General features: G+C 44.2%; 2 protein-coding genes across 2 annotated transcripts in view; both read left to right on the plus strand.

Moving 5' to 3' along the window:
* HEG1 (heart development protein with EGF-like domains 1) overlaps positions 1 to 6,717 on the plus strand; it is a 21,652-nt gene extending 14,935 nt beyond the window's left edge. Inside the window, exons 8-12 of the mRNA XM_009996214.1 lie at positions 2,524 to 2,566; positions 2,667 to 2,704; positions 3,239 to 3,326; positions 4,790 to 4,964; positions 6,568 to 6,717. Coding sequence (XP_009994516.1) covers positions 2,524 to 2,566; positions 2,667 to 2,704; positions 3,239 to 3,326; positions 4,790 to 4,964; positions 6,568 to 6,717 — 494 coding nt within the window. The remainder of the gene's footprint in view (positions 1 to 2,523; positions 2,567 to 2,666; positions 2,705 to 3,238; positions 3,327 to 4,789; positions 4,965 to 6,567) is intronic.
* Positions 6,718 to 16,910: 10,193 nt separating this feature from the next.
* Positions 16,911 to 21,308, plus strand: part of MUC13 (mucin 13, cell surface associated) — a 20,366-nt gene continuing 15,968 nt past the window's right edge. The window contains exons 1-7 of the mRNA XM_009996215.1: positions 16,911 to 16,968; positions 20,166 to 20,222; positions 20,365 to 20,421; positions 20,564 to 20,620; positions 20,763 to 20,819; positions 20,962 to 21,018; positions 21,161 to 21,217. Coding sequence (XP_009994517.1) covers positions 16,911 to 16,968; positions 20,166 to 20,222; positions 20,365 to 20,421; positions 20,564 to 20,620; positions 20,763 to 20,819; positions 20,962 to 21,018; positions 21,161 to 21,217 — 400 coding nt within the window. The remainder of the gene's footprint in view (positions 16,969 to 20,165; positions 20,223 to 20,364; positions 20,422 to 20,563; positions 20,621 to 20,762; positions 20,820 to 20,961; positions 21,019 to 21,160; positions 21,218 to 21,308) is intronic.

Consider the following 21,308-nt stretch of genomic DNA (forward strand, 5'->3'; position numbering starts at 1 on the left):
GGGAAAAAGGAAGACCCAGGGATGAGTGGTGTCCCTCAGGGGTCAGTACTGGGACCAGTGCTGTTTAACATCTTTGCTGGAGACATGGACAGTGAGATTGAGTGTATTCTCAGCAAATTTGCTGATGATACAAGCTGTGTGGTGTGGTTGACACTCTAGATGGAAGGGAGGCCATCCAGAGGGACCTTCCAGGCTGCAGAGCTGGGCCAGTGCCAACCTCATGAAGTTCAACAAGGCCAAGTGCAGGGTCCTGCTCCTGGGTCGGCACAACCCCAGGCACAAATACAGACTGGGGGGAGAATGGCTGGGGAGCAGTTCTGAGGAGAAGGACTTGGGGTGGTAGTAGATGAGAAGCTCAACATGAGCCACCAGTGTGTGCTGGAGCCCAGAGAGCAACTGCATCCTGGGCTGCATCAAAAGAAGTGTGGCCAGCAGGGCCAGGGAGGGGATTCTGCCCCTCTGCTCTGGTCAGACCCCACCTGGAATGCTGTGTACAGTTCTGGTGCCCTCAGCACAAGGAAGATATAGACCTGTTGGAGAGAGTCCAGAGAAGGGCCACCAAGATGACCAAAGGCCTGGAGAACCTCTGCTGTGCAGACAGGCTGAGGGAGTTGGGGCTGTTCAGCCTGGAGAAGAGAAGGCTCCGGGGAGACCTTAGAGCACCTTCCAGTGCCTGAAGGGGCTACACGAAAGCTGGGGAGGGGCTCTTCATCAGAGAAGACAGTGATAGGACAAGAGCTAATGGTTTTAAACTGAGAGAGGGGAGATTTAGGTTAGATATTAGGAAGAAGTTCTTCACTCTAAGGGTGGTGAGGAACTGGAATGGGTTGCCCAGGGAGGTTGTTGATGCCCCATCCCTGGAGGTTTTTCAGGCCAGGTTGGACGAGGTTTTGTGCGACCAGATCTAGTGGTTCCCTGCTCATAGCAGGGGGATAGGAATCTGATGATCTTTAAGGTCCCTTCCAACTTTAAAGATTCTATGATTCTATGAACCTATAAAGCATGCTAAATATTATGGGTGTATTAGTTAATCACCATGGTTACAAACTTAAAGCATGAAAAATATTTGCTTACCTGTCCAGGTAAGGGCACTCAATCCCAGGGAAAGGACCTCAGCTGGTGTCCCAATCCAGGGGGCAAAGGTCTCCAGGTGCATAGTTGGAGAAGACACTCCCTATTCCCAACCTGAATCTTAGAGGTTTTTATTCCTTGATTTATATGAATGTGGGCAAGGACTCTACCTGAGAGGATTGTACCATCTGGAATATTTATCTTTGGCAATATAATGGAGTTTCCCCTTATCTTTGTTTATTCATCTATGGGAGAGGTTTATTCAGTATGCTTTACTTTCTATTTCTCTTTTGCTGATTTTGTGGTTGACTGGGTACACAAGGTTGTTGGCTGAAGCCAGCATTAAAACCCCCCAGCTTCTCTTTATCTTTCTTGGGTAAGTGAATATTGGATTAGACTGAGACTCAAGGCGTATTATTTGTTGAGGGATTTCAAAACTCAACTTAGGTTTTGGTTCTTTGAATGATGCAGCACTACCCTGGTTGGTCTCTGGCTTTTTGGACAACTCAGGACTAAACCATCTACACAGTCCCCATGAGTTGTCTCTGCAGTGACAGGGCCTCAAGGCAATCCAAGACTGGGTTGATTTTAAACCCCATGATTCACCTACATGTACCAGGTATTACTGAAACTCGTTTATGAACTATGAGCTGGGTGATCCAGATGCACCTTCACTGCCTCCACAAAAGGCAGGGGATCTGTAGGACTATTGCTGAGAAAATTATTATCTTACCAGTAATTTCAAGCTTATCATTTTAAGGCATCATCACATTTGCTGTTCATCAGGAGGATTGTATAATCTTCTTAGATACTTCAGGTGATGAGACAGTTGTCCTTTCAGCATGGCACGTGTAATGAAGCATTGGCTTGGTTTTTACTGACATTTTGTGCATAGTCATTTTCTGGGTTATTTAGAACTAGTAAAATGTTTAATGTCGTTTCTGTAGTAAAATAGTATATTTTGAAACTTTTTTTAGCTCCAAATTTGAAAGAAATAAAGAACCCTGACCTTTTTCATGAGGCAAAACATGACATATCTCTTTGAGTTAACCATGACTCTGCATGATTTTTTTTTGCAGTACTAGCATTTGAAAGTAAAGAATAACATGCATCAATGCTAAAGCAGCACTGTCCAAATGAGTTTCTGAGAGAAAAACTAGAGACGCAGATTTTTTACACTGCTGTTTTGTGGGAAGCAATACAAGCGTGCAGTGAATTTCCATTTGGGTGAGAAGTTCTGCTGGGAATTACTTTACCAGCTGCCCACCCTGTGCCAGCCTCTGGGCTAGCTCTGCTGAGAAGCCCTGAAATGATCCTGTCAAAGCCAGTGGGAGGTGAACGTCCCCAAGGTTGTTTGAGGTGAGGCTGCCATGGGAAGCAGCCATGGGAAGTGCCTCCTGCCCCTGCACCACTACTTAGAGCTCATGGCCCTTCTGTCTTCTGTGTTTTTAGCTTGTGAAGATGGATATAAGCTGGAAAACGAGACCTGTGTGAGGTATGGTGACTGTTCTGCCCTTCTCCTACCCCACCATCCTTCTTGATGTTGCTGTGGTGACTTGTTGGCACAACTAAACCCTGTTGTTTTCTGTTACCAGCTGCCCATTTGGGTTAGGTGGATTCAACTGTGGAAACCGTAAGTACTGAGTTTTGTTTCCTTTAATTTCCACAGCATCAGAAATGGGAAATTAGAATCAAGTAATTGCAAATTACTACATCTAAAATGCAGCAGGTTCATGCTACTCTTATCAGTGGTTTTTGTTTTTTCATGTCTCTTAAAAATTATTTCGTTGACCTCACTTGATAAGTTAATATTATCTCCCAAGGATAGGCAGTCTCCTTTCTCTGGAGACTCTGTCATGATAGCACATAGAGTGACACTGTTGAAGTGAGATATTCAGAGTTGAATCCATGAAATGCTGTTTGAATTATCCTCATCTGTCAGTGAAGGGAATCTGTCCCCTCGGGAAACAAGGGCTTGTTCTTTCAGCAGATGCTCACCAGCTCCATCCATTTCACTTTGAAAATGTAAGGCAGTATTGCTTACAGAGGGAGAGAAGCTGGGAAATAAACAGTTAATCCCTTCGCATGAGGGCTGTGAATATGTTTACATGAGTATTTACAAGCACAATGCTGTTTCTAAGTGAGTCTCTCTCTTTCCTGTCTGTAGCGTATCAGCTCATCACTGTGGTGATCGCAGCCGCAGGAGGGGGACTTCTGCTTATCATGGGCATTGCACTGATTGTCACCTGCTGCCGGTAGGTGCTGCCACCAGCCCTGGCTCGAGTGGCATCCTTGCAGTGTGTTACACCACCCTTAGTGCTCCACACGTGAACCCTGAAGGACCAAAACGTAGGTGAAGACACAGGACAGCAGAGCACGTGGGTTCATCAAAGACACTGAAGTACTGCACTGGGCTTCCATTTGGGGCACAGCTTTTTTTCTTTTTTTTTCTTTTTCCCCAGCAAACAGGTAAAAAAAAATGGAACTGGGTGTCTCTTAAGGATGTGCCTGGCAATCATATCCTCTAAGGTTGGAGAGGCAGAGGATTCCTTTGCACTCAAAGCTGAAGGCAGCCAGTGAGCAGTCTCCAAACGGCATGCTAAGTACAAAGGAGAAGTTTAGGCAACAGGAGGGGTTACTGGCCATTCCTCAAGTGGTGTTTGAGTGTATCTAAGGCTATTTTCATTTTCCTTTATGGATAAGTCCTGCTTGTGCTTTCATTCAGTGTTTCTCCTCAGATGCACACATGCATGTACACACATAGTTGCCATACCAGCAGGTAGCTTTGGATTAGAAGCAAGATGTGCTGCCATATAGATGTGCATCTATATATCATGAAAAGGGCTTCCTTGCAGCAATACCCTCTCTCTCCCTTTCCAGCCCCCAAATCTAGGATTTTGAAGCTCTCTGGTTAAAGTCAGTAGGTGGATTTATCAGTAGCATAGATGTGGCAGTGGTCAGGTTGTCACAGTGGTGTCCACTTGTTTCTCTGTGTTTTGAACCAGAGGGATGCCAGTAAGACTCGGCCAGGAGGTGTGATGGCCAGTAACACCTCCAGGCTCCAGAGTGCAGATCTTTGCAGGAATGGACTGATCTTCCCACAGGTCCTGCCCTTTGACAGGTTATGTGACTTCCTGGAGGGTACTCTGCTTTGAACTTGAAGTGTCACCAAAGTCCACTCTTATGATGTGGGTGTCATTCAGACTGGCCCCTTGCAGGGCTTCCTTCTTAGGAATTAACATAGTGCCTAGATGTGCTGTAGTTAAGCTCTTGAGGACTTGAACACTTTGGGGGACTCCCATACAGCTTGCCTTTTTCCTAGATTTTCATTATTTTTTCATTTTTTGGGGTGAAGATGCACATTTTTAAGAAACAATGGGCCTGTGTTGAAACAGGAGAGGCTCAAACTGAATGTAGGGCAAAAACTCCTTCACTGAGAGGACAGTAGGGCAGTAGAACAGGTTGCTCAGAGAGATTATGCTATCTCCTTTCTTGGAGATTTCAAATCTCACCACATAATGCCCTGAGTAGCATGATCTGACCTAATACCTGATTTTGTCTCAGAGTAGAAGTTTTGACTGTAGCCTTTTAGAGGTGATCTTTGTTCCCAGTCAAGGTTCATACCATGAAATAAATCTCCTGAGGTCACGTCAGAAGTGCATACAAGATAGCAGGATAAGCTGTGTGTTTTCACAATCCTTCATTCTTTTATAAACAGGAAGAATAAAAATGACATAAGTAAACTCATTTTCAAGAGTGGAGATTTCCAGATGTCACCGTATGCTGAATATCCAAAGAACCCCCGAGCACAGGAGTGGGGCAGAGAGACCATCGAGATGCAGGAGAATGGAAGCACCAAGAACCTGTTGCAGATGACAGATGTGTATTATTCGGTATCTATCCATAGCTTGATTATTAGCCATGTGTGCCTGATTCAGGAAAGACACATTCCTTTTATTTTTTTCAGAAATACAGATCCCTTTCCTGCAAAATAAAAAGGCAAAGCAAATTGCTTCCATAGACTGCGAGGCATTGGGAGTCCTGTGCTCTTACCTGTGGTGAATATCACAGACAGAAGTAATTAGGAAGAGTGCTGGGAAGATGGTTAAGAACATTTTGGTACATGTCCAAAAAGCCCAATCCTAGAGTAGAGAAGGAAAGTTAAAGCTTTTGGACAGACTTCTAGCAATCCCTGTAGGTAGTTTTCTCCCTTCCACCCTCACTGGTGATGCTGGAATTTGAGACCTCTGCGTGAGAGACTTCACCCCAAGATGGGAAGATGCTGGTCACTGAGGACCCCTCTTTCTCCCACTCGTCCCCTCTCCAGGGTACAGACTCCTTCGGGCAGCAGCAAGGGTGCATAAGGAGCATCCCTTTGGCTCTGAGGGAAGAAGAGATGGAGGAGTGCTAGGCTGTGTAGGGCCCAGGAAGACACAACACCTGCCATCATGGTTGGTACCATCAGCTAATGTCTGTATCCAGGGCTGTGATACTGGTGTATCATCTGTCACTAATCTACAGCAACATACTGGGTGTACTTAAGGTGTGCGTGGGTTACTTATGGGAGTGAAGGTTGTAGGATTTCACCCAAATCACACATTCTGGGCTCCTGCTTTCCAAAGCAAGAGAGCAGTGATCAGTACTGGTTTTTGGCTTGTATTTTAAGTTTTCCAGTAAGCAAGTTTACTGGGTTGCACAGCATGAAGGGAGATAATCCTCCTTCCTGCTTCCAGTAAGACTGAGAGATTTGAAAATGAAAATGCTTTTTTGAAGCCTTTTTTAACTTCTATTATGCTGGCAACTAGAAAGGGAAGCTTTTTAGCAAGCAGTAGGTGATGAGAGCTTTGCATGGATCTGCTCTGTAACAGATGAACAAGGCGGCTTGATGTTATTTTCTAGGTGAAAGGAGTCTTAGTCTTAGACATCAAAGTTCCTCAACCAAGTGTACCCAGGGGATTTACTTAATTAAGAGAAGGGAAGAAAAAGGAAGGTCAGGTCACTTTGTATTTGACATAAAATTCATGTGCCTGTGTTGGGAGAGTAGGTACCTATCATTAATGGGGAGAGAAGTGCTCCCAGGTAATACTCAAAGAAGGAAGCTAACTTGGATTTTTCTAGAAGCATTTCCTTTAAGGATGTCTCTGGGACCATATCCTTTTCGTGAGAGCTGTTTCAATGTCTGAGCTCATCAGCGCAGTTCTCTCGGATTAAAAATTAACTGCATTTCAACTGCACTTGATGGAGTCAGGTGAACTTCAAGTCTGCTAATTGGCACGATGTCAAAACTAGATTGCATCAGAATAATTCCTTCAGGCAGTGGATAACTCCCACTACAAAAATAATTCCAGGTTCCAGAGATCATTAGTGATCCCGTTGTTCCTTCTAGCTACTGAAATAAGTGCTGGGAAAGGTGGTAAGGCTATGCCTGAAGAAGGATTTGAGTGTGAGAATAAGATCTCTGTTATTTATTTATATTATTTTTCTTTGCTGTTACAGCCAACGGGACTGAGAAATCCTGAACTGGAAAGAAATGGACTTTATCCTCCCTACACTGGTTTGCCTGGATCTCGACATTCATGCATCTACCCCGGACAATACAATCCATCCTTCATTAGTGACGAAACCAGAAGAAGAGACTATTTTTAGTGAGGAGTGGAGAGGGAGTAGAAGATTGACACAGTTTTGTGGCCCTTAATCCCCAGGTACAATCTCTCCTGGGCAGTTCTGCCCATGTCATTCTTACTCTTCCCATGTGACAGAAAGGACATTGAACTCCATGCCAAGCGTGGCTGCCCTGAGGAGCAGTTACATCTGCTGAGCAGCAGAGAGAAGGAGGAGGGAACAGCTCAAGGTGCACAGCATTAGAAGACCCAGATGGAAGTTAACATGTGTACTCTGGATTTGTTCTGTGCTGCTTCATCATTCTTTACGCTACATGGCAAGCATGGATCAGTACAGGAAGATAAACTGTGCCCAGCACTCTGCATTGAATACCACTAGGGAGTGTTTTGTTTACAGATCTTGTTCACTGTTGACTGTGCTTGTCGTCTTCGCCAACCTTCACACAGATTCACTGTGCAACTGCTTTTGGTAGGGCAAATTTGTCCACTCCCTTTTCTGTTGCTGCATTGCTTTCTGCTTTGTACATGACAGGGAATCTGGCTTGTCCTCTGGCCTTCGCCTTTCTATGGGGAGAAGTTCTCCAGATGGCTGGGTCCTTGCTGAAGCCTGGTGCCTGGCAGTGTTGGCTGAATTCATGAGTTGATTGTCTCCAAGGAGTACAGGAAAGTTAGACATATTACTGCAATTTTAACAAAAAAAAAAAAGACACAGTTGATCCTATGTGCCACTCTGAAAACCTGCTGTACGTAGGGGAGAGTCTGAGTATGTTGTTTTGTCTGCCAGTGTTGTTCAGATCTGATGCACCTCATAGTGCTTCCCTAGAGGGTCCTATGGGGCTCTGTTTCCCTGCAGGGATTTAAATGCCTGTGGAAACAGTAATCTAATGTTAAATCATTCCTCACAGGGATTTAAAACAGTAATCTAATGTTAAATCATTCCTCACAGGAAAGAAAAAGATGAGCTGGGAATTCAGTGTGTTTATTATAAGGAATCTGGGAAGAAACAATAATGCTATAGCCCTGCGTGGGCAGTTGAACCTGAACTCTGGGCACTGCAAGTGGGACATAATTTTTAAGCCTCCACAGCCCACCTGGATTTTTGTAGGAGCTGTGGAGGCTTTAATTACATCAAAAAGTAAGGCAACTGCAGTCAATTGCATTTAAGGGAGAGAAAAACAAGATGCTTTCAATCCTAGTGAAGCAAAGATCACTTTATCTTGAAGTGTTTTGCCTTCTACCATCCTAGTTTCGAGTGATTCAGACCAGGCAGGTTTCCTCACCTAGGTGTGTTAATTCGTATCAATCACCTCATAAAAAGCTGAAGAATGCAAATTATTCCATGTCTCTCCAAATACCAGATAGAAAGCTCAAGGACTGTGTTCTGACCTGAGCTGGGTGTTGAAAGAAATCTTATTAATTAAGTATATTTGCCACTTATCTTTACTGCAGTCATCCAAACCCTGTCCAGATACAGGGTCCAGATACAGACCTCTCCTCTGAATGTGACTGTGCTGTTAATTCAAGGTGGCTGCTTATATAAGGATATCAAATTACACAATTCCTTAGCCATTAACCCACCATCTCTGTTGTGTATACACAAGAAGCTAGTTTCAGTGAAGGGCACATGCCCTCTGATGTTCCCTTCTCCTCTGCTGTGCTTGAAAGGACACAGTGCCTACAAGTACGTTCATGAGGTAGCTCAGTTCTCTGGAGCACTAAGGACCATGGGATGTGTTCCCCAGAGTGCCTAACCCCACTAGGAACAGCAGTTTTAGAGGCTGATGTGTTGTGGGGTTGCTCACTGTAGGCAAACCTGGGATGATGCTCCATCAGGGAGCAGGTATCGATGTCCTAGAGATGGTGTGAGCTCCCAGATCTTTTCCCAGCACTTTGAGGGCTGTTGTGTTCACTAACTCCTGATCTGTATCTCGCAGCAAATTGCAAGGGATTTGAATGGAAATGAGATGGGACTATTCCTATTTGAGATCCTGCTAAGTTATTTTCTTAATGATCTTTAAATTCTTCTTAATGCTGTATCTGGAGTGGAAGGGTCTCAGTAAACCCAGAAGGATTTTCTGACTATAAAATCTGGCTTTTTGAAAATGAAAGAACTTCATTGTATTGTAGTTTTCTCTCTGCCAGACCAGGTAAGCATTCAGAAATTTCTTATGAGAATGTATCTGTTGCAGTTCCTCTTAGCTTTGGTAAGAAAGAAGTAATGGAGCCACAGTGTGCTTTGCCAGTTTATGACAGTTATTTTACAGCAATTATTTACTACCACATCCCAGCAGCAACAGGCTGGCCTGGTGTGGCAGGGATGTGATCTGTTTCTAGGCAGCTTGCCTCTGTTAAAGCTGCCACTGGGATCCTATCTGTCTGCTTCCATCTCTGCCATAAACTAAGCACCTGCTGACAATGGAGTGGGATTTGTCACTCCTGTTGGTTGTGAGAAGGATCTTCACATGCCCTCAAGCCCACTTTCAAATGTGGATGCCTCCCTGTTGAATACCTAACTCCCCATAGGATGTCTAAATTACCACTGCTTATTTCTCAAACTATTTAGATTACTTTTAGCTACCCCAAATTGCAATTTTTGAGCACACTGGATGTTTTTGCCTTGGGGAATTGCTCTCTGCTCTCCAAGAGGATAAGACAGAAGTGGCACGTTTCTTGTCAGGAGGATGCAAGTGGTTCAGCCAGATGTGAGGAAAGGAAGAAAAATTACACGAACACAGTAAAGAGATCTGCTCTTGCTCCTGGCTGCTGTGAAATCTAGGGGAGCTGTCAGCAAGGGCCCATGGGCAGTTGTTTGGGTGTATTTTTCATCAGCTTTGGAAAAATGGTAAGTCTGTAGTTTGACAGGAAAAGATGTGGGAGGCACACATTGCTGCTGTGGTACTCTGCCAGTCATGCTGACAAAGGCCCCTTACCCCCAGAAGCACCCCTGGCAGACAGCCTAGGAGAGGCAGCCCCAGCGAACAACACAGCAAAACACAGATTTCAGGGATCATTCAAAAGGGAGGGTCGTATGTGTGGCCTTCCTGTGTCCCTGCCATGTACTCATCCTGGCCAGCCCTCCCAGCTGCACTGGAAAAATCAGGGGCATTTTTCATACCGTTGAAACCTCACAGCACTGAATGAGGTTTCAGTCATTTGAGGAAAAAACAGGGCAGGGGCATTTTGATGGCCTTTGCCCTCCACATAGAAAACATTAGGTAACATGGCAGCAATGAATCTCACTGCTGTTACAGCATTTCCCGTAAGTTCCTCTGTCACCACCATGTTCTGAGTCATCCCTCGTCACCAATATGCTAAAAGGTATGTGCCTTCACACTGGGTGCTAGTAAAAGGCTTTAAAAATAGCAGTAAATTGCAGTGAGAGAGGGGTATTGGTCATCATGAAATTGTTTCAGCCAGTTGCTTGCTGGGACCCGAGCGAACAGCACAGTGGGTTTGGACATTGCTTCTGACGTGCCAAGCACTTCCCCAGGACTTGATTCTAATGCTGGTCAATGGCCCTGTCCCTTCCAAATCCAGCTGGACTTCTCATTCCCTCATTGTGATGTTTAATCTTTAGCTTTCTTCCTTAAATTAACCAGAACGGATGCATTTTACTTAAATGCTCTTCCTATGCTGACTAATGTTTTTTCCTCTTTACACCCAAAGGACCTAATCCAGCATCCATTATAGTAACTGGGGTAACTTTCCCATGGGCTGTAATGAAGTGAGGTTTTTTGGCCTGAATTATTCCACTGCCAGGGTCCCACTTGTGTAGTTCCTGCTTTCCCATGGCTCTGTGTTCCACCTATTTCTGTGATGCTGTTGCTGCCTTTCCATGTTGTATTTAATTTTTAAAAGTATACCTAACTACTGTAGCAGGACCTGTGTTATGTGAGATTGAACAGAACAGGTTCAAGATCTGAAACACTTTACTAAGAGAAAGAATGTGAATTTTGTGTAGTTGTTTTACTGCTCAGCCAACTTGTTCCCTGTTGTATAAGACCTGTGGATGTAGAGGTGCTTCCTGCAGTCACAGATAAGAACTCCTCTTCAGTTCACTCTCACTTGTCCCTTCAGAAATGAGGCAAGATCTCCCAGTTTCAAAAGGTGTATGCACTGTGTGCTTGTAAGATTTTGGAAGCTTTGCAAATTTTATTTAATTCTTTATTCTCCTGAACAGTTGAAATTGAAAAGTAGGGCAGAAATTCATGAAGGGGTAAGAAATAACACCAAAAAAAACCCCAACCAGCCAACCAACCAACCAAAAAAAAGAACCCCAAAAAGAAAATAAATTAATATACTTGTTTTACAGAAGGTAATATTTAAGGTGAGTGTGGCTTCTGTACTGTATGGTCATACGTGGAATGGCACCTCTTCTGCATCTTCTTTGTACTGCATGAGTGTAATATCCTGGTTGAGGGAAAACCTCGAAGGGGTGCCTGTTGTTCCTCAAAAGTAGTATGTAAATGCTAAGTCCCTTTGTCTGGTAAAATGCTAGAAGGGATGGGAGTTTTCTTTGGGTCAGTGACTGCAGCAGGCAACCTCCAGATCTGCAAAATCCTGTGTGGAAAAGTCCTGTGGAATACAATACACACTGTTCACTTCTCTTTAACAGTGCCATAGAATTCACCTGACATGAAAGGTCTCCAGTAAAATCTGCTAGGATGTGTTTACTTTAAGAAAAACAAAACAAAACAAAAGCAAAAACTCCAATAGAATAAATACTAGTTTGTTGTTTGTTTTTTTTTAAAGGAAATTCTGTTAAACTCAATATTTGTTTTAAGCTCTGTTAAATCCTACATGACTTTTTCCTAACAGAAGGTCAAGCTTGGTCTGTAAAATCAGAATGGTTTATTTGAGCAGCTTCCATAATTGCAGTAGTAAAGCTCACCTTTTGTGAGGTCTATGTCAAAGTATAAGTTTTCAGCAATTGTTTGTGCTTCTTTTATGAACCTGAATGTAAACTGCTTTATGTTCTTGACATTGCTGTGTTTCCTTCCCTTTATCTCTATTGTCTGCTTCCAAGTTGCTGGGGTTCCGAGGACATTTTTCAAACCAGTATTATTTAAAGTTGTATCATATTTTCAGCCTCCACTAATTACACAGTACTGTAGTAGCAAAATATAATTTTTAAGGATTGGATTATTTTTATACCTGCATCCAATATTATTAAATCTGGCGTTCTAGTCAGTATTATAAAAGGATACAATAAAACTATGAATATTACTATGTCTGAGGTTTTTTAATTGTCTTCACATTTTCTTGTAGTTAACTGTGCAAATTTGTTTTTAATTAGAAGTGTAATCAGAAAATAAGAAATAGTCTAGTTCTTTTGTTCTTCTGGTGGTGCTTGGTCACTGAATAATTAAAATGAAAGGCAAAGAGGAAATGGTTATGTTCTGTTAGTTGTGCTAACTTCTGCTCAGCTGAAATTTTTGGTAGGATTAAGCATCTCAGTTTAATTTTCATTTTTTCCTCAGTTTGATTTTTTTTTTTTTCCTGCTGGAGTCACAACAGAATTGGTGAAACTGTGTATTTGCATGTGTGAGTGCATGTTGGAGGGGAGGAAAACCTCAGGAGAGGTTGATGCAGGGGGAAGGACTGGACCTGACCACAGTGAGATCAGTCCTACCTCAGTCAGTGCCAACAGGGACCATGAAGAATACACAGCTGACTGTGACTCAGTGGAAGAAGGAGGATGTCTGCAATCCAGATGAACACAATGGCCAGCTCAGGCTGTAGGGAAGAGGTGAGCTGTGGAAGAGCGTTTGGAGCAAAGGCAGGGAGGTGACCATCTTGTCCTGTATGGCTCCAGAGGAGTACAACAGCCAACTGCAATAGCAATCAGATGACAGCAAGGTGGGATTCATCTGCTCTACCAAAAGTTAGGAGGTCAGTTTGAACCCATCATCTGGCTCCTCCAGTAGCCATGAAAAGAGACAACTCTCTGCAGAGGGTAGCCCACCTCATGGTAAGATATCCTTCAGCTTTGATAGCAGTGCCATGAGACCCTACACTGTCCTAGGTAAATTCATCACCACTTACAAAGAAATGGTTCATCCCAAAATTTCAGTCTATTTTCTACAGTGCTGTAGTGAAGAATAACATGCCTGCTCCTTGTCTAGTAGGATGGGGGACATGCAGGGGAAAATAGCCCAATTAAATCCTGAACTTCTGTTAATTTGCAAGAGAAAGCCTGTTAACAGTGCCTCAGTTGTGTTAGTATTTCAAGTTGTATTTTCCATGTGATGCTGGTGTCTTTTAAGGAAATTGGCAGTGCAAAAGGGAAGTGCCCAGGGAAGCTGTGGTAGCCCCATTCCTGGAAGTGTTCAAGACGAGGTTGGATGGGGCTCTGAGCAACATGATCTGGTGGAAGGTGTCCCTGCCCATTCAGAGGGGTTAGAACTTGTATATCTTTAAGGTCGCTTCCAATTCACACCACTCTATGATATGTTTTAACAGTGCTGCCCACTTCAGCCATCTTGGGAACCACCTAAGAAGAAGTTAAAGTGCATCTGTTTCCCCTGATTACAGGCAAATCTGTACATATAGCACTGATTTAGACCTTCTGGAGGTGGTTTTGGGTTTTTTAACTTGTAGCTAACTACAATATATATTTCTACTTGTCTATGTAATATACAGTAGATGAACCAAATTTACATGATATGGCAAAATACAGTAAGGAATAGGATTAAAAAAATACACAGAATTATCCAGCTGATGCATGTGAAGAGCTATTAAGGACACTTGCTCCTACTTTAACATATGTCTTCTGGCAGTGTGATTACCCCTTGATAACACATAGCTTACAGTAAATTAACGAGGCTGCACAGGGCTATGCGCCTACTAGTAGATGAGCAAGGCCTTTTACTTTTGACACTTCCTTTTCCTGCCACAAACAAAGGTCAAGGCAAGAGAACAAGTACTTGTTCATTGTAAAATATAGAACAATTTTTATTGCATAGTAATAATTTGTCAGTGTTCTCGATTGCTTTATCTGGGCTTTGATGCACAGCAGTGTGGTTTTACAGCTTCTAGACAGTTACTTAGTTATTTCTGCAAAGACAGTTTTCTCTGTAGCTCCTTATAGGATATCACAATAGCTGTGGCTGTACAAGTCTGGCTGGACTAACAGCCAACTATCTGTTGTATAAATGTGTGCTTAATAACTTAATAATTGCATTGGAGATGCTGATGTTTCGCTGAGATTAGTTTTCATGGTTTTGAAATTCTCTGTATCTGTTCTCCTAAACTGTCAAATATCTATTACTAATTCCCCCACAAATAGGCAAGCATTTGGGCACATAAAGCCTGACACCCTCCTTCTCCCCAGAGAGAGCCTGTTGTGACCATGGTGTGTCACAAAATGGAAAGAAAAGGGCAGGCAAAGACAAAAAGATCTGGTAGATGAACGTGGATGTCTGCTCAGCGTATTATTTCCTGTAAGTACTGGTGCCTTTTGCAATGCAAATTACTCATGCTTCACCAGCTGTGATTGTGGTAAACAAGGAAGAACCAGGTAAGATGGAAGTAACTCTAAAAACATAGGTAATGTGCCAGCTCCTGATGTGCATTCACTGTAGAGGATGGTTTTAATGTGCAGAATTACACACTCAGCCAGTAGAATGTGTAGCAGAGCTGCACTATTTACACCTTCTGGAGGCCTGACCCTCATTTTCAGTAGTGCTCTGAGAGGTTCATCTGGTCTTACACAGTTGCTTCACAGCCAACAGGGAAATTTTAAGACCTGGGATTAGCCTAGTTGCATCTTGGGGCAGCTTTGGAAAATCAGGACATATTATGGTGAGTGAAAAGTCTTCTTTATGGGAGATGGACATTGCCAAAGGTCTGGTGGCATACAGCTCTGCCAAAAACCCTCCACAGCCAGGTTTGTCTGCCTCTGCACACCCATTTCTAGCTGAAGCACATGCTGTGGCTCCCCAAATAGCTGGTGTCTGGGGGTGTTGGGTGTCTTGGGAGTCTCAAAGTACAGTCTTCTCAAGACTCAAAGGCTTTACTTGAGTGAAACTTCAGCTTCATTTTCGGCTGTCCCTGCCCTGTGGTGGCGTGAAGCAGAGGGCAGGCGCTGCCTCAGCAGGGCCGTGCAGCACTCTGGTGACAAAGTTTTTCCAGGCATTGCCTTCCTTTTTCCTCTCAGGTCTCTGGCAAAGCGGAGTTTTAAGGAGGGCTCTTGAGGAACCCAAGGGCTGGGCTGGCTGACTGCTCAGGAACTCCCCACAGCACTGGCTCCTGAGGGATGGACTAGGCCTGGCACTGAGCCCTCTCTTGGGAGGGGCACATTGAGACCCCAGTGCTGGTGTCCCCTCACAGCTTGGGATTTCCCTGCCCTGGGTGACCACACAGTTTGTCCACCATGGGGCTGCCTCAGGAGCTGTGGTGCAGTCCCAGGCTTCCATGAGGCAGGGCAGGTGGTAGTGACTGTGGGGCCTGGGGGCAGGTGTGGGGAGGCAGCTGCACAGGGCGGGCTTTGGGGACGGAGGGGCAAAGGCAGCGAGAGACAAAACCCTCCCTCTGCCCTGGGCAGCTCCACGTGGCAGGGTGCAGAGGGATGGAGCCACTCATTCCCTGTGCCAGCAGAGACACACCCCAGCATTTCTGCTGCCCGTAAGCCACCGCTGCTTCCTGGTTCGGTGCAAGTTTAAAGTTGAGGACAACCGTAAGCGCAGGAATGACTTGATTGATACTTCTGGTCTCTCCCACACTCCTACGTACACGGAAAGCCACCCTTTGAGTATATGAGATTAGTGTGTGAGGCTAATCTTGTTCTTAAAATAGCAGCTCAGAAGAAGACAAGTGAAGGAAACAGGCATTTAATACACAGAGCAGTTACTTCGCATTCAGAAACATGTTAATAACCTGCTAGTAGTGTTGCTGGCAGTGGAGTTTCACAGAGGAGATTAACTCTACAGCCAGTAGGGCTGACTATGTGGGGGATACACTGATGGGTTGCTTATCTTTCTTTGTCCATGTCTGATAATGACCAGGTAACCTGTGTCTGTTTAATGGGAAGACTTTACTGGCGGTTGTGACGGGATACAGGGTCACTCGGGCCTTCGAAATGAGAGAAGGCACCTTTGCCTGAAAAGGAGGAACTAGAAACCATCATGGGCCATCTTACTTCTAATGGTCTCAAGCAGTCCATTTTAGTGGAGCTCAAAGTGGAGGAAACCCACTGTTCAGCTTGAGAGCTCGGGCAGGTGGGGCACCTAAAAATGGGAGGGTCTGGGAAAACCAGTTCCTGCCTGCCTTTTTTCCCCTCTTGGTCGCTATCTAGCAATTTTCAGAGGCTTCCTGGGATGTCATGTCAAAAAGTCTGTGTCTCTCACCAATCTTCCTTATGTCACAGGTGTGTTACCTGCTCCATGGCCTTCTGGGCTATTTCCCATTTCTGGATTTGCTGCAGGCTCCCTGATCCAGCCTCACCATCCCTGCCTCCAAATGTCTCTTTGACACAAAAACACTTCCCCTCAAGAAAGAAGGGCTACCATTCAGAGAAAATCAAACACCTGCTGGCTGTCCTGCCTGCTCCCCCTACTCTTGAGTGAGAAGTGTAACACTGCTTAAGTGAGCCTGTAACACACACCAGATAGCAGCAAACAAAACAGCTGTAATCACTGCAGGAAGGGGAAGGTTAGTCCCGTTTTATTGATATCAAAGATGCAGGTTGTTGTCTGTTCCTTTTTGCCCCGTTGTGGACTACCAGTGTGGGGCTGAGGCATAAAGCTTGTCTGTACTGGTAATTTATTGCAAAGGAAGCCAGCACGTGGATCCCAGGCGCTCTACTCCAAGTGCATGATTACCATGCCTCGGGACGGGGTAGGTTTTTCCTCTTTGAGAATATATTATGCAGCACCCTCCACTTAATTTGCACTGAAAGTGTCTGTATGGAGAGCTGGCAGGGGGCAGCTGGTGTGTTGTCAGTTCCCACGTCACCTTATTTAGCAGTAACTTCCTTGTGTCAATAGATCTCAAGCATTTATGATTTAAAGGAACAGGTCTGCAGGTCCAGAAATTTCCTCCCAGCCTGAGGAGGAAGGAAAACACAGCTTGGATCTATCATTTGCTAGTTGCCACCATGACGTCACCTTGGGGCTGAACTCTCTACCTGTGGCTGGGTCCTTAAATGAGCTGACACCAGAAGAGGAGAACATTTTCTCTTAGGTTTAGCAGCAAGTAGCAGCAGCAGCAGAAACGGCGATGAGACGCGGTATATTCCTCGCTGTGTTGCTCAGCCTGGTGTTGAGCCTTTCGAAAGGTAAGAAACCCTATCTTCTGTTTTGGGATTTATCAGGCCAGCTATTTTGTGACAGTGAATGGATCGCTTAGTACTTTCAGAAGTTGCAGAGAGGCTGGAAGTCAGTGGCAACACACAATTCAGCATGTCTAGGTTTTGATTAATTAATGGCGAAAAATGTCACTGCAAGCCAAAAGTTTTCCTTGTTCACAGAACAATGCACAAGCACTGGTGCTTGTGATTAACCTAAATTAGCCTATTTCAAGAGCAGTTTTCAACTGTACACCCAGGTAATTCAAGCTCTATTACAGTCATCACAAAAGGTGTGACTGTTCCACCCCAGTACCCAGGGAAAGGAGTGCTGCTGCTGGCCTTCCCACCGGAGGCTCCTTAAACAGTCTGGAAAGCAGTGTTGCCTGAGCTGACCCACAGAGAATTTGTTCCCTTCTGCTGAAATTAATGAATAGTAGCTTCACCTAAACTTGGGTGGCAGAGGGTTGCACCATGGTCTGTTTCAAACTGAAGGGCTGCTGTAATTCCTTAAGCTGCTTGGTACTTTTCCTGGCATTGTGACAAACTTGGATAGTTGTGGGCCAGAACATCTGCCTGAACTTGCCCATCTCCAGTTTCCCATGACAGCTATTAGGGAGGGAAGGCATTAACAGAAACAGCTATATGAAGAATTTTGTGATGACTTGAAGCCGTGAGGGGGCAGTAACTCCTACCTAATATGGAGATAAAGATATAGAGATATGAGCCAAATTAAGACCTTCACTGATGTTGTCAGGCTCAGCTGTCAGGCTGCGCGTCTCTTTTGACAAATGCAAAGGAACATATTTATTTCCAAAAACATCCACAACATTTACAGACCAGTTTTTAGCTATAAATTATAAGTGTAGAAGTCTTGTAGATTGTCAGCTGGCTGTTTGGAGGCTTGTGGTTAACAGCGAGATGTGAAAAATCTTGACTCAAGAACTACTGAAAGCAATATGAGACTTTCACTTACTTGAACAGATTTTTGCATCAGGATGGGCCTGCCCAGAAACCTTTTTCATTCTAAGCAAACAATGTAAAAGGTTTGCAGGATGTGTCTATTTGAATATTACTGGCAAAGGCCCTGCTTTGCTCAGCAGCCAGATGTCTCTGTTATTCCATAACCTAGGTTGTAACATGCATTTCTTTATCTCCATAGTAGACGCCTAATTGTATTACACATCTGTTTACCTACACAGAAGGTTGGTTCCAGGCAGGCAGAGCCATAAAATAGCCACCTTTGCTCAGGTTATCCTTGACAAACTCATCAGCAAGGTTCAATTGCAGCCACGTACTCTGCTGTCACCACAGATGCAGTTCTTCCCAGGTCCAAAGGATGCTCCTGCACAACTGTCACCCAGAACCTTTACAGGGACTAAGGACAACCTCAGTAGGAGGTTACTGCCCCAACATTCATTATGAGAAGGCAGTAAAAAAAATACTCCAAAACCATGGCCTGTGGCCAACACAGATTCATATTACCAGGGTTATAGGAAAAAGGTACATTTCTTCACCTGGATGGGAACAAGTAATGCTGCCTATAGGACTCGATGACCAGTGGAGGCTGAAGCCTTGACAGAGAACTGGCCTAATTGCTCATGCTTCCCTCTTCATCTAGAGAAGACTAATGGGTTACTTCAGGCATTGTCTTTTTTATATCCCTTTTCTACATCGGCTTTATTGATTGGAAGAAAAAGGTTTATGAAATGTTCTTCACTTTGGTTTTCAAAGCCCTAAAAAGCTCTTGAAAAGCTGGGTCTATTTTTGAAATGTTCGTTGAATTTTTCAAACGTCTGTTGGGATTTACAATACTCTTTTTTTTTCATATACCAGTTATGTGAGTGTATTAGTGGCAAGGACTTTCATTGCAAATACATTAATCTTCCAGCTGTATGCTGTTAATGACTTAAATTATGATTGCAGTGGCATTAACTCAGAGTAAAAATATGTTTATTCCTAATTCATATGTTAACTAATTCAGGTTAAAGGTATATAATGAGATCCTAACTGGCCATTTGTCAGTATCACACATTTATCAACAAGGTTTAAAAAATATTTATTCTCCTTTTCTCTAAAGAAAAAAAACAAAACCCAAAAGTTATTTATATCAAGAGTTAAGAATGAAACAGTTTAAGTATAAGATAAAGATACTAAAAATAGATAAATAAAATACTTCAGAAGAATAAACCTAGGAAAGGTAATTCTGAAGCCAAAATGTGATGAAAATTCTGTTCAATTATTGTCTGCTGTCAGACAGGTTTCTCTTCATTGGGAAAGAATTATAATGAGGAAAAAAAAGAATGGCAAAAATAATGTATACTGTCATAACTGCATAGAAGTGTAATACAATTGAATTAGTTATAGCCTAAGTGTTAGCAAAGACATTCCCTCTTCCACACCTGTTCTGAAAGAGTCCATATAGAGTTCCTCATGATGCTTCTGAGAGCACCTTCCATAGAGGCAAAATATCTATATACATATATCTTGCAGAGAATATATTTTGTGCAGTTAGCCAAGTTGTAGAGCATAATCTGAAGAGTCACTGTGAAGGTGCTAATTGTAGAGTGCACTATCTAACTTTATTTTAAAATAGGGCAATGCTGGAGATGCATGGTTGTAAAAATGCTATTTGTTTTAAGGAATGAGAAAAGCAAATTGACATAGTAACAATAGGCACCAACACTGGCTATAGGTCAGGCCAAGCCATATGAGACTGGGACAGGGATGACTTTGTGAAAGCTGGTGCTCGTGATGTGGTGGTGCCTAGAGAAGGTGAAGAGAGCTTTCCTGCAGGAAGACAAATGAGTGATGCTGACTTGTGTGCCACAGTCCCATAAAAGAGAAAGGCAGGAGTACAAAATTGCTATTGGTGGCCAGGAGACAAAACCTTGTGAGAAGGACTATAAGGGAAGACATAACACAAAGAGATACAGGCCATGGAGACAGACCAAGAGCAGAGCAAGGCTTTCCAGGTCTATGGCTGCACAGCCCCATGTGGCTCCTCCACCTCATTCCTTAGAAGTGCTCCTCCATAGCAAAGCAGGTAAGTGTCGATAGCCTTGAGTCAGCAGCTTCTGAGGACAGCTCCACATACCTACTCAGAGCTGTTTCAGCTGGAGAAGTTGTCTAGGGCTTCTCTTCCACACCAGGCTTAACAGTGCTACCATCTCTCTTCCATTCCTCAGGACAAAACACTGAGAAACCTGAGGCAACTTCAGCTCCAGCAGCCACCACAACTGCAGGTAAGTGGCAATAGCCTTGGGTCAGCAGCTTCTGAGGACATCTCCACATACCTACTCAGAGCTGTTTCAGCTGGAGAAGTTGTCTAGGGCTTCTCTTCCACACCAGGCTTAACAGTGCTACCATCTCTCTTCCATTCCTCAGGACAAAACACTGAGAAACCTGAGGCAACTTCAGCTCCAGCAGCCACCACAACTGCAGGTAAGTGGCAATAGCCTTGGGTCAGCAGCTTCTGAGGACATCTCCACATACCTACTCAGAGCTGTTTCTGCTGGAGAAGTTCTCTAGGGCTGTTCTTGCACACCAGGCTTAACAGTGCTACCATCTCTCTTCCATTCCTCAGGACAAAACACTGAGAAACCTGAGGCAACTTCAACTCCAGCAGCCACCACAACTGCAGGTAAGTGTCGATAGCCTTGAGTCAGCAGCTTCTGAGGACAGCTCCACATACCTACTCAGAGCTGTTTCTGCTGGAGAAGTTCTCTAGGGCTGTTCTTGCACACCAGGCTTAACAGTGCTACCATCTCTCTTCCATTCCTCAGGACAAAACACTGAGAAACCTGAGGCAACTTCAACTCCAGCAGCCACCACAACTGCAGGTAAGTGTCGATAGCCTTGAGTCAGCAGCTTCTGAGGACAGCTCCACATACCTACTCAGAGCTGTTTCAGCTGGAGAAGTTGTCTAGGGCTTCTCTTCCACACCAGGCTTAACAGTGCTACCATCTCTCTTCCATTCCTCAGGACAAAACACTGAGAAACCTGAGGCAACTTCAACTCCAGCAGCCACCACAACTGCAGGTAAGTGTCGATAGCCTTGAGTCAGCAGCTTCTGAGGACAGCTCCACATACCTACTCAGAGCTGTTTCAGCTGGAGAAGTTGTCTAGGGCTTCTCTTCCACACCAGGCTTAACAGTGCTACCATCTCTCTTCCATTCCTCAGGACAAAACACTGAGAAACCTGAGGCAACTTCAACTCCAGCAGCCACCACAACTGCAGGTAAGTGTCGATAGCCTTGAGTCAGCAGCTTCTGAGGACAGCTCCACATACCTACTCAGAGCTGTTTCTGCTGGAGAAGTTCTCTAGGGCT

Source organism: Chaetura pelagica, unplaced genomic scaffold (genome assembly GCF_000747805.2).
Source record: "Chaetura pelagica isolate M959 unplaced genomic scaffold, ChaPel_1.0 scaffold3, whole genome shotgun sequence".
Lineage (NCBI taxonomy): Eukaryota > Metazoa > Chordata > Aves > Apodiformes > Apodidae > Chaetura > Chaetura pelagica.